The 13,317-nt window shown below is 43.1% G+C and overlaps 1 protein-coding gene across 2 annotated transcripts in view; it reads right to left on the reverse strand.

Annotated features, from left to right (window-relative positions):
- SUFU (SUFU negative regulator of hedgehog signaling) overlaps positions 1-13,317 on the reverse strand; it is a 118,980-nt gene that overhangs the window by 73,862 nt on the left and 31,801 nt on the right. For both annotated transcript variants that reach the window (XM_060100232.1, XM_060100226.1), the window contains exon 3: positions 12,263-12,399. In XM_060100232.1, the coding sequence (XP_059956215.1) occupies positions 12,263-12,399 (137 nt within the window). The remainder of the gene's footprint in view (positions 1-12,262; positions 12,400-13,317) is intronic.

Consider the following 13,317-nt stretch of genomic DNA (forward strand, 5'->3'; position numbering starts at 1 on the left):
TTGAAAACTTCCCAAATATGGGAAAGGAAATAGTTAATCAAGTCCAAGAGGCACAGAGAGTCCCATACAGAATAAATCCAAGGAGAAATACGCCAAGACACATATTAATCAAACTGTCAAAAATTAAACACAAAGAAATCATATTAAAAGCAGCAAGGCAAAAACAACAAATAACACACAAGGGAATCCCCATCAGGATAACAGCTGATCTCTCAGCAGAAACTCTACAAGCCAGAAGGGAGTGGCAGGACATAATTAAAGTGATGAAGGAGAAAAACCTGCAACCAAGATTACTCTACCCAGCAAGGATCTCATTCAGATTTGATGGAGAAATTAAAACGTTTACAGACAAGCAAAAGCTGAGAGAGTTCAGCACCACCAAACCAGCTTTACAACAAATGCTAAAGGAACTTCTCTAGGCAAGAAACACAACAGAAGGAAAAGACCTACAATAACAAACCCAAAACAATTAAGAAAATGGGAATAGGAACATACATATCGATAATTACCTTAAATGTAAATGGACTAAATGCTCCCACTAAAAGACACAGACTGGCTGAATGGATACAAAAACAAGACCCATATATATGCTGTCTACAAGAGACCCACTTCAGACCTAGAGACACATACAGACTGAAAGTAAGGGGATGGAAAAAGATATTCCATGCAAATGGAAACCAAAAGAAAGCTGGAGTAGCAATTCTCATATCAGACAAAATAGACTTTAAAATAAAGACTACTAGAAGAGACAAAGAAGGACACTACATAATGATCAAGGGATCGATCCAAGAAGAAGATATAACAATTGTAAATATTTATGCACCAAACATAGGAGCACCTCAATACATAAGGCAAATACTAACAGCCATAAAAGGAGAAATTGACAGTAACACAATCATAGTAGGGGACTTTAACACCCCACTTTCACCAATGGACAGATCATCCAAAATGAAAATAAATATGGAAACACAAGCTTTAAATGATACATTAAACAAGATGGACTTAATTGATATTTATAGGACATTCCTTCCAAAAACAACAGAATACACATTTTTCTCAAGTGCTCATGGAACATTCTCCAGGATAGATCATATCTTGGGCCACAAATCAAGCCTTGGTAAATTTAAGAAAATTGAAATTGTATCAAGTATCTTTTCCGACCACAATGCTATGAGACTAGATATCAATTACAGGAAAAGAGCTGTAAAAAATACAAACACATGGAGGCTAAACAATACACTACTTAATAACAAAGTGATCACTGAAGAAATCAAAGAGGAAATTAAAAAATACCTAGAAACAAATGACAATGGAGACACGACGACCCAAAACCTATGGGATGCAGCAAAAGCAGTTCTAAGAGGGAAATTTATAGCAATACAATCCCACCTTAAGAAACAGGAAACATCTCGAATAAACAACCTAACCTTGCACCTAAAGCAATTAGAGAAAGAAGAACAAAAACATCCCAAAGTTAGCAGAAGGAAAGAAATCATAAAGATCAGATCAGAAATAAATGAAATAGAAAAGAAGTAAACGATAGCAAAGATCAATAAAACTAAAAGCTGGTTCTTTGAGAAGATAAACAAAATTGATAAACCATTAGCCAGACTCATCAAGAAAAAAAAGGAGAAGACTCAAATCAATAGAATTAGAAATGAAAAAGGAGAAGTAACAACTGACACTGCAGAAATACAAAAGATCATGAGAGATTACTACAAGCAACTCTATGCCAATAAAATGGACAACCTGGAAGAAATGGACAAATTCTTAGAAATGCACAACCTGCCAAGACTGAATCAGGAAGAAATAGAAAATATGAATAGACCAATCACAAGCACTGAAATTGAAACTGTGATAAAAAATCTTCCAACAAACAAAAGCCCAGGACCAGATGGCTTCACAGGTGAATTCTATCAAGCATTTAGAGAAGAGCTAACACCTATCCTTCTCAAACTCTTCCAAAATATAGCAGAGGGAGGAACACTCCCAAACTCATTCTACGAGGCCACCATCACCTTGATACCAAAACCAGACAAGGATGTCACAAAGAAAGAAAACTACAGGCCAATATCACTGATGAACATAGATGCAAAAATCCTCAACAAAATACTAGCAAACAGAATCCAACAGCACATTAAAAGGATCATACACCATGATCAAGTGGGGTTTATTCCAGGAATGCAAGGATTCTTCAATATACGCAAATCAATCAACGTGATACACCATATTAACAAATTGAAGGAGAAAAACCATATGATCATCTCAATAGAGGCAGAGAAAGCTTTCGACAAAATTCAACACCCATTTATGATAAAAACCCTGCAGAAAGTAGGCATAGAGGGAACTTTCCTCAACATAATAAAGGCCATATATGACAAACCCACAGCCAGCATCGTCCTCAATGGTGAAAAACTGAAACCATTTCCACTAAGATCAGGAACAAGACAAGGTTGCCCACTCTCACCACCCTTATTCAACATAGTTTTGGAAGTTTTAGCCACAGCAATCAGAGAAGAAAAGGAAATAAAAGGAATCCAAATCGGAAAAGAAGAAGTAAAGCTGTCACTGTTTGCAGATGACATGATACTATACATAGAGAATCCTAAAGATGCTACCAGAAAACTACTAGAGCTAATCAATGAATTTGGTAAAATTGCAGGATACAAAATTAATGCACAGAAATCTCTGGCATTCCTATATACTAATGATGAAAAATCTGAAAGTGAAATCAAGGAAACACTCCCATTTACCATTGCAACAAAAAGAATAAAATATCTAGGAATAAACCTACCTAAGGAGACAAAAGACCTGTATGCAGAAAATTACAAGACACTGATGAAAGAAATTACAGATGATACAAATAGATGGAGAGATGTACCATGTTCTTGGATTGGAAGAATCAACATTGTGAAAATGACTTTACTACCCAAAGCAATCTACAGATTCAATGCAATCCCTATCAAACTACCACTGGCATTTTTCACAGAACTAGAGCAAAAAATTTCACAATTTGTATGGAAACACAAAAGACCCCGAATAGCCAAAGCAATCTTGAGAACGAAAAATGGAGCTGGAGGAATCAGGCTCCCTGACTTCAGACTATACTACAAAGCTACAGTAATCAAGACAGTATGGTACTGGCACAAAAACAGAAAGATAGATCAATGGAACAGGATAGAAAGCCCAGAGATAAACCCACGGACATATGGTCACCTTATCTTTGATAAAGGAGGCAGGAATGTACATTGGAGAAAGGACAGTCTCTTCAATAAGTGGTGCTGGGAAAACTGGATAGGGACATGTAAAAGTATGAGATTAGATCACTCCCTAACACCATACACAAAAATAAGCTCAAAATGGATTAAAGACCTAAATGTAAGGCCAGACACTATCAAACTCTTAGAGGAAAACATAGGCAGAACACTCTATGACATAAATCACAGCAAGATCCTTTTTGACCCACCTCCTAGAGAAATGGAAATAAAGACAAAAAATAAACACATGGGACCTAATGAAACTTAAAAGCTTTTGCACAGCAAAGGAAACCATAAACAAGACCAAAAGACAACCCTCAGAATGGGAGAAAATATTTGCCAATGAAGCAACTGACAAAGGATTAATCTCCAAAATTTATAAGCAGCTCATGCAGCTCAATAACAAAAAAACAAACAACCCAATCCAAAAATGGGCAGAAGATCTAAATAGACATTTCTCCACAGAAGATATACAGACTGCCAACCAACACATGAAAGGATGCTTAACATCTTTACTCATTAGAGAAATGCAAATCAAAACTACAATGAGATATCATCTCACACCAGTCAGAATGGCCATCATCAAAAAATCTAGAAACAATAAATGCTGGAGAGGGTGTGGAAAAAAGGGAACACTCTTGCACTGCTGGTGGGAATGTGAATTGGTACAGCCACTATGGAGAACGGTATGGAGGTTCCTTAAAAAACTACAAATAGAACTACCATATGACCCAGCAATCCCACTACTGGGCATATACTCTGAGAAAACCATAATTCAAAAAGAGACATGTACCAAAATGTTCATAGTATTTTCATAGCATTTCCTATTCACAATAGCCCGGAGATGGAAACAACCTAAGTGTCCATCATCGGATGAATGGGTAAAGAAGATGTGGCACATATATACAATGGAATATTACTCAGCCATAAAAAGAAATGAAATTGAGCTATTTGTAATGAGGTGGATGGACCTAGAGTCTGTCATACAGAGTGAAGTAAGTCAGAAAGAGAAAGACAAATACTGTATGCTGACACATATATATGGAATTTAAGAAAAAAAAATGTCATGAAGAACATAGGGGTAAGACAGGAATAAAGACAAAGACCTACTAGAGAATGGACTTGAGGATATGGGGAGGGGGAAGGGTAAGCTGTGACAAAGTGAAAGAGCGGCATGGACATATACACACTACCAAACGTAAGGTAGATAGCTAGTGGGAAGCAGCCGCATAGCACAGGGAGATCAGCTCGGTGCTTTGTGACCGCCTGGAGGGGTGGGATAGGGAGGGTGGGAGGGAGACGCAAAAGGGAGGGGATATGGGAACATATGTATATGTATAACTGATTAAATTTGTTATAAAGCAAAAAATAAAAAAAATATTAAAAAAAATAAATAAAATAATAAAAGACACCTTTAAAAAAAAAATAAAAAAATAAAAAATAAAAAGTCAATCCAGGGCTTCCTGGTGGCGCAGTGGTTGAGAGTCCGCCTGCCGATGCAGGGGACACGGGTTTGTGACCCGGTCTGGGAAGATCCCACATGCCACGGAGCGGCTGGGCCCGTGAGCCATGGCCGCTGAGCCTGCGCGTCCGGAGCCTGTGCTCCACAACGGGAGAGGCCACAGCAGTGAAAGGCCCGCGTACCGCAAAAAAATAAATAAATAAAATAAAATAAAATAAAAAGTCAATCCAAAGTGCTGAGGAAGGCAGAGCAGGAAGTTAGAAAGAACTCAGGTCCTTAACAGCATCACTGAACAGATGACAACCATCCCTGGAACTCCTCACCTCCCGATGACTCGCTCTGTAAGATAAGAGCCCTTATTGTTAGGCCATTTTAGTTAGGGTGTTCTATTACTTGTAGTCAAAACCATCCCAACAGATACAAGACAGAACAAAAGGTGTCTGCTCCACCTATGCATTCTCTAATGATTTGACTTCCAAGCATAATTGCACATCACAGTTCCTGAGGCAGTAGATGCCCCTAAAGCCTTGTGAGAGCAACTGATTTTGCCTACCAAGGACTATACCTACGTGTTTTCTGCCAGTGCTTTCTACCCTTTGCTTTAGAGGACTTCTCTCCCACTCCGTGTAGTTGGAAGTGAGGAGGGGGAAGACCTTAAACGTAAATCCTGGTGCTCCATCTGGACCACCACCCCCAACCAGGGGTGGGGGGGTCCTATTGATCTAGACAGAACTAATCTGGGTCCTTCCCCAGGACTGACGGAGGAATGTTGGAAGCAAAAAGCCTTCTGCCTGCTGGGACTACAAACTGGGAGAACTGGAAACTCTGGCTGGTCGTGCTCATCTTTCCTGGCACGTGGGAAGAGTCAGTCTACAGTAAAAGACCAACACACAAGTCGGAGCCCTAAGGACACTGTTTGAACGTATAGATCAAGCCATGCCTGAAACCCTGGACATCCCAGTAACCTGACCAATAAAGTCTGTTATTATTTCAGGTAGTTTTTGTTGGGCTTCTGTCATTTGCTCATGATTAGAAGCATCCCGACTCAGATAAACACTAACCTGCCTCACCCTCACATCCTGACTCCTTCACCTTCTCTGGCTACTCTTCTTTCCCAGGCCTCTCACATTTCCACTTCCTTTTCTCTACTGCTCAGCTTCCCACCTCTGAGCAAACCAACCAAAAAGTGACTGCCCTCCAGCAGGTCGGGGCTAAGTTACAGAACCTGTCCAAGTCATTCTTCAGAGCAAGCTTCAGAGGCAGCCTCATGCAGCCCCAGGCTGGGCGTGGGCATCACCACTCCCCATCACACCACCCCCACCCAGAGTCTCGTCGTCTCTTTCCCTTGCCTCCCACTGCCCTGATGCTGTTTCTAAGTCTGGATGGCAAAGCTGTGGATGCTGTTTAGACCTGGAAAAGCAGGTCTAAGCATTCCACTTACTAGATACTGCTCAGCATGTTCTCACATGCAAATGGGCGGGGTCCTCCATGGAAGTCACTGAGTTTAAGGTGGACAGCCCAGGTGAGGCAAGACCACCACACAGAACTATGCTGCTAGGTATACACGTGTAGGTCTTCCTATCTATACATCAAACATGAAATACATGTTCTGTGTAATAACATATGTGTAACCCTTGTAGAGTGTAACCACTTGGGACAGAGCAACGCCCACAGGGCAGGGTCTCTGCAGCATCAGGAGAGTGTGCTCTGCTCTGAGAGAACTGGAAAGGCCTAAATCCAGACTGACGAGAGAGTTACAAAAGGGGCAATTATTCACACTATGAAAAGATTCTTCACCTTAGGAAGAAGGATTTACTTACAAGGTCCCACTAAACTGCATGGGCTCTATTGCATATAGAATAGGATTTGATTTGTTTAAGACTTTACAGGCACTGCCAACTACATAAATCAAGGACCCACAGTTGAACTGAATTTGCTTTTTGCCTTTACAAGGTGATATACAAAATGAGGTAATTTTACCTCAGGTGTGTCACTATTATTGATTTTCTGTGTGAGAGAAAGATAACGGCACCAAATATTATCATATCAGCTGAGGCAGGCATCTGATACAGGGACAAGCAATGCGTCTCCTTCCTATCAGCGTTTCCTGTAAAATGGGGTTTTAATAACACTGCAAAAAAAAGACCAAGGTACCCATCTTCTCTATTCACATAAGGTTTTTGAAGACTGAAAAATAATAATAATTGTGGGTGATACTTATATATCAATAGTACTTACTATGTATCAGGCACTGTTCTAAGTGCTTTGCAGGTATTAACTCATTTCATCATCTCAATAACTTCATGTATAGTTACTATTTTTTTTTTTTTTTTTTTTTGCTGTATGCGGGCCTCTCACTGTTGTGGCCTCCCCCCGTTGCGGAGCACAGGCTCCGGACGCGCAGGCTCCGGACGCGCAGGCTCAGCGGCCATGGCTCACGGGCCCAGCCGCTCCGCGGCATATGGGATCCTCCCAGACCGGGGCACGAACCCGTATCCCCTGCATCGGCAGGCGGACTCTCAACCACTTGCGCCACCAGGGAGGCCCTATAGTTACTATTATTATCTCTGCTTTACAGTTGAGCAAATAAGTTATGTTGCCCAAGGTCAGGAGGCAGTAACTGGCAGAGCTGAGGTAAAAATGCAGGCAGTGTGGGCCTAGGGGCCATGCTCTTAACCATGATACTGCTGTGTCCTCCTTGATCTAGCAGTAACGTGCAAGATGGTGAAGAGTGCCAGGGAGAGAAGTGGAAACGGGGGCTACGTAGCCTACAGCTACCTACCTAACTTACCAACGAGCTCAGGCACACTGGGCTGAGGACCCGCACTATGCAGTGAAACAGGAAGGGTGGAAGGAAGGGAGGCAGGGAGGGAGGGAAGGGAAGAGAGAAAGAGAGAAGGGAAGAAAAGGTAAGAAGGTGATTGAGAGGAGGCACAAGGGAGGTTTCTGGAGAAACAGCCTGTTTCTTGATTTGGGTGCTGCTTACATGGGGTGTGTTTAGTTTGTTAACTCTGAGCAAGCTGTACTTTTTATATACATATTTTCATGAACAAAAGTTAAAAGATGAAAGTATGGGTTTAAGAGGATTTGGGTAATATTACGAATGGCTTTAGCCCTCCTCTATTTATTTTCCAAATGTTCCAGAATGCCCGAGCAAGGCATGCTGGAGCTCAGAGGCTATGTGCACAAGTGCAATCACCCATGTGGATGACTCTCAAACCTCATGGTCCAGCCTGAGACATGTAGCAGCCCAAATATCAGCTGAACCACCAGCAACACGGTATCATGGTTAAGAGACTGGCATTAAGAACTACAGCAGCTGGCCTTTGCACTTACTAGCTGTGTGATTTTGAACAAGCTACTTCCCCTCTCCGTCCGTCTTCCTTTCTGCAACTGTAGAGCTGGTACAACAGTGCCTAACTCACCGGGCTTTACTGCACATTAAACGAGCACTTACAACCGTGCCTGGCACATAGAACACACTATTAAATTTTAGCTCTTGTCCTCACTATTTAGGCTCATAGCCATGGTCTTCTCTCTTACATCAGTTGCCATATACTTTACTTCATCATTTTCCCATTATTTAAATAATTACTACTCCCTGCCATGTTTCAAAAAGAAGTTAAGGAAGATTTGTTTTAGTTATTATTCAAGTAGTACGATCATATTATGAAAATCTGGGAAACAGAAAATCAGGTATTATACTTTTGCGAGTGTAGTCATCCTGCTGCTGCTGTGAAATGCCTGAAGTGACCTACAGGCACAAACTATAGCTGTTACATTACAGACACCATAAAAGGGCCTGTCGCAGCAGACGGGAACTATGGAGCCACACCAGTCAACATACACTCAAGAAACAGCCACAACTTTTTATTCTCAAAATTTTCAGTCTCATAGAAAAGTTAGAAGGATAGTACAATATATCCTTCACCTCCACACATCCTTCACCTAGATTCACCCTTTAACATTTTGCCACATTTGCTTTCTCCTCTGTCTCCCCCCGACACACTTTTTTTTGCCAAATCATTCGAAAGTTAAGTTGCAGACATCATGTCATTTTATTCATAAATACTTCAGCTTTTATCTCCTAGGAACAAAGACACTATCCTTTATAACCATAATACCATATCACACCCAAGGAATTTCACAGTTACACAGTACTGTTATCTGATACACAGTCTATATTTTTTCTAATTGCCCTAAAAATAACCTTTTTTTTTCCAATTCAGGGTCCAATCAAGGATCATACATACATTTAAACTGTCATGTTTTCTTTGATCTAGGACAGCCCCAGCCCCTTGCCATGTTTTCTTTTAGAGCATTGACATTTTTGAAGAGTCCAGGCAGCTGTCTTGTAAAATATCCCACAATATGGATTTACCTGACTATATACTCAGGATTCAATTCAGGTGAAACATTTTTGGAAAAGTGCTACATGGGGACTTCCCTGGTGGCGCAGTGGTTAAGAATCGCCTGCCAATGCAGGGGACGGGTTCAATCCTTGGTCCGGGAAGATCCCACGTGCTGCAAGCAACTAAACCCGTGCACCACAACTATTGAGCCTGCGCTCTAGAGCTTGTGAGCCACAACTACTGAGCCCACGTGCCACAACTACTGAAACCCGTGCACCTAGAGCCCGTGCTCGGCAACAAGAGAAGCCACCGCAATGAGAAGCCCACACACTCCAACGAAGAGTAGCCCCCGCTCGCTGCAACTAGAGAAAAGCCCATGTGCAGCAACGAAGACCCAACGCAGCCAAAAATAAATTAAATAAATAAAGTGTTACATGGTTGGTGCTTTATATTTCACAGTGTAACATGTAAGGAGGTACATAGTAGTCATTTGTTCCATTTTTGTGTTGCTACATTTGATCATTTGGTTAAGATGATGCCCACCCAAACTTTTCCATTGTAAAGGTATTCTTTTTCTCTTTGTAGCACATAAGTTATCTGTGGAGGGATTCTTTGAGTCCTTGTGACTATCTTATACCCCAACAATCTTTTTTATCTGATAGTTTTGACATCTGTTGATAATGTACCTGAATCAATGATCACAACAGTGTTGCAAAACAGTCACTGTGATGTTTACTGTGTGGCTGAAATGAACCCTTGCAAATCAAATCCCGTTTTTCTCCCCACTTGCATTATTATTTCAGAACTATAACATCAGAACTCTTTCAGAGGTTCATCTGCTTGACTCCACCTGACAGTGATTCATAACACCTGTTTTACATTTCTCTGATCTTGATCCACATGAGCAGGTACATTAAGTGCAAACAAACATATAAATGTACTGGCTTAAGCACTGGGCAGGAAGCTACCTGTCTATACAAGCAAGAGGTTGCCTAGTCTTCAGAGCCCCATTTCCTATAGTAGATCAAATTCCATGTCAAGAAATGTCTATTTTCCAGGAGCTGAAATAGGTCAGTTGGGAGAGCATTAGACTGAAGAAAGGTCTGTTTTCTCAAAGACAGTTCTATATCGGCATCAGTGTCAGGCATCAAAGAAGGGAGAGAAGGGGACACAGTGGGTTCTGGCAGTAGACTCCTGGCACAATCTTCAAACATTAAAAGATTGTGCAGGGGACTTCTCTGGTGGTTCAGTGGTAAAGAACCCACCTTCCAATGCAGGGGACACGGGTTCAATCCCTGGTCAGGGAACTAAGATCCCACGTGCCACGGGGCAACTAAGTCCACGCGTGTGCCACAACTACTGAGCTTGTGTGCCTCAACTAGAGCCCACTTGCTGCAAACTACAGAGCCCACGCGCCCTGGAGACTGTGTGCCACAGCTAGAGAAGAGAAAACCCGCAAGCCACAACTAGAGAGAAGGCCGCGTGCCACAACGAAGAGCCTGCATGCCGCAACGAAAGATGCCCCATGCCACAACTAAGACCCGATGCAGCCAAAAATAAATAAAATAAACAATAAAACTTAAAAAAAAAAAGATTGTGCAGACCTAGACGCTAGGATAGAACCAAATCACATGAGCCAGCTGCTTCAAGCAGCCTGCTTCCCCTGCCCCTGTGAATGATACTTCTTCCCGTCAACAGTCCTTTAGAGTCCAAACAACATCCCCAGACCAGCTGCATTAGAATCCCCCGGGAAGCTGGTTAAGAAACAGATGCCCCAGTCCCACCTCTGACCAACTGAATCAGAGCCCTCCGGGAGGGTTTGGGACTCAGTGTGTTGAGATCCCAGAGGATTTCATGAGCAGCCAGGTTTGGGAACCCTTGCTTACAGAAGACCCACTGTAGCCTCCAAAAGGGTACTATCCCATAGGCCACACAATGGTAGATGGTAGTTAAGGATCAGTCCCATTACATGATGGCCATCCAGCCAACAACTGACCCCCAGGGGTCTGAAACGAGGGCAGAGGGTTTCAACCTAGATGGTCAATTGCACCCCCAATTTATAGCCTACTCAAGGCTGAAAAAAAAGTCACTATACTCAGAGAAGTTGCCAGATCTGTGGTTCTACAAATTTAGTCTCTACCAGAGCATCTGGGAACATCACCCCCCAAAGATTCTAAGTCAGAGATCTCCTCTGGGGTCCAGGAACGTGTGCTTGCAACAAGCTCTCCAGCTGATTCTGATGCAGGGGTCCAAGGACCATACTTTGAGAGACCCTGGCCGAGATGCTAGTCTGCTCCTATCTATGACAGTCAAAGAGCAAGAGCTGGATAAAACTGTGTTGGCTTTCATTTGAAAACTACTTACTTACAAAACCAAAGAAACAAAATATAAAGTCATATGGGAAATGTTTCTGAGCAATTGATTAACCACACAGAAACATTCAGATGATATGAAACCCTCCATAAAAGGTACTGAATTCCACTCCAACATTTCATCCCACTTGAGGACTATAGGCAGGCTGAGTCAAGAGCATGCGACCAAGGCTCCCAGCACAAAGTCCCCACTTCAGGTTCCATATTAGCAGTCTCCAGAAGGGCACCAGGGGCACAGGACCATCCCCTGGAGGGCACTTGAATCATCTGAATCAAACAATATTTCTGACTGTCAAGGTCTTGCTTGATTCCAACTTCCCATTCACGCTGTGAGGGAGCAAAAGCTCAAGGCACTTCGTTCTCTCTGCCCTAATCCTCTACTGTTAACCCTAGACTTAGCCAAGATTAACATGTGTGCTCATGCCCCAGAAATGGAGGTGGCTAGGCCACTGGCATCAGGGAGGAAAGAGTGTGCTAATTGTGGGAAAGGGGCAGACAGAGAAAGTGTTGGTCAGCTCCATGCTGAGCTGGCCTTTGGCTCGCTGGGAATCAGATGTATGGCTGGCAGACTGCAACCAAGGTTCAGGGTGTCAGGGACTCCCGCTGCAGGAGGTCATATGACATATCCTTCCCTCCCATGGCCCAGGCAGCTTTCCACCCAGGAAACGCCAGGAAACAAGCCACCCTTATGGTACAAATGCAGTATAGCACTCCCAGGAAAGGTCCTTCCACGGACATCAAAATATACCTTCAGGTTCCCAACCCAAGCAGGCTCATGGTGAAAGGACAACCACACCAGCCAGCTCCTGGGGCTCTTACCTGACTGGAACACATATCTGGCCAAGCCTTGCATTAGTTCTGCTGGCCATGTTGGGGGCGCAGACTCCCCTGTTTCTCTCTTCAGACGAAATGTCAACTCAAAGCCAAAACCACTAGGTCCATCTGTTCCTGTGAATCTGGAAGGAATAAAAAGCAAATGTTTTTTGTTTAACTACCTTAGGGAAAACACTGTTTTGTTGTCTAAAGTTCTTCCCCTTTTTGGGTAGGCTCGGCATCCAAACCCCCTAGTCGGAAGAATCTTGAGCCTTGAGGGGAGGAAGGACCTCGATAGCCAATACGCAACCAGAACTCGAGCCTTGCCCTCCTGCCAGCTACGGCACATGTGTGTGAACTCAGCCCCACCAATCAAATTCCCCTGCTGGTACTCTGAATTACGAGTTCCAGGTTTTGTGGCTCTGGAACATTCCTTTCTGTATGATTGAGTTAAAACCCTACAAAGGGAGATGGGTCACTAGGGCAAAGGGAAGATTTCCAATACTGAAAATAACCCTTTCTCACACTCTTTATTCCTTCAAGCTATTAATAAGCACCTACTTAGTTTGCTAAGGATATATGTCCTACTGTATGCCCTATGAGGATGAGACCCTTTCTCCACTCCCACCTCCACCCTGCCCCACAAGGGGACAATCCTTGGGCTAAACTGGCTGGCCTCCAAACTCAGCATTTGAGGATGGGTCCCAAAGCAGATTCCAAATATCCAAATACTGGGAGGGCCCATGATCTTCCTGAAAGCCAGCACCCCACATGCACTCATCAATCAGCACCTGCTCTTCCTGAAACCTGGCACCCCGTGTGTACTCTTCAATCACTGGGACCTTGAGGAAGCAGAGTTTGCCCTCCCTTCCCATCCCCAAGTGGCCCAGAATGATGATGGCCACAAACATCATAGGGAGATGAGGCAGGGGAGCAGTGCCTGCCTCCCTGTCTGCTAGGAAATGCCCAGGAGGCTGAGTCTCCACGGGAGTCCCTGAAATGGACTTCTGCCAGAGAGGGAAATGATGCGGATTACAGAGCAAGGCTGGTTGGTGGTGGCA

The sequence above is a fragment of the Mesoplodon densirostris genome, chromosome 1 (assembly GCF_025265405.1).
Source record: "Mesoplodon densirostris isolate mMesDen1 chromosome 1, mMesDen1 primary haplotype, whole genome shotgun sequence".
In the NCBI taxonomy this organism is placed as follows: Eukaryota; Metazoa; Chordata; class Mammalia; order Artiodactyla; family Ziphiidae; genus Mesoplodon; species Mesoplodon densirostris.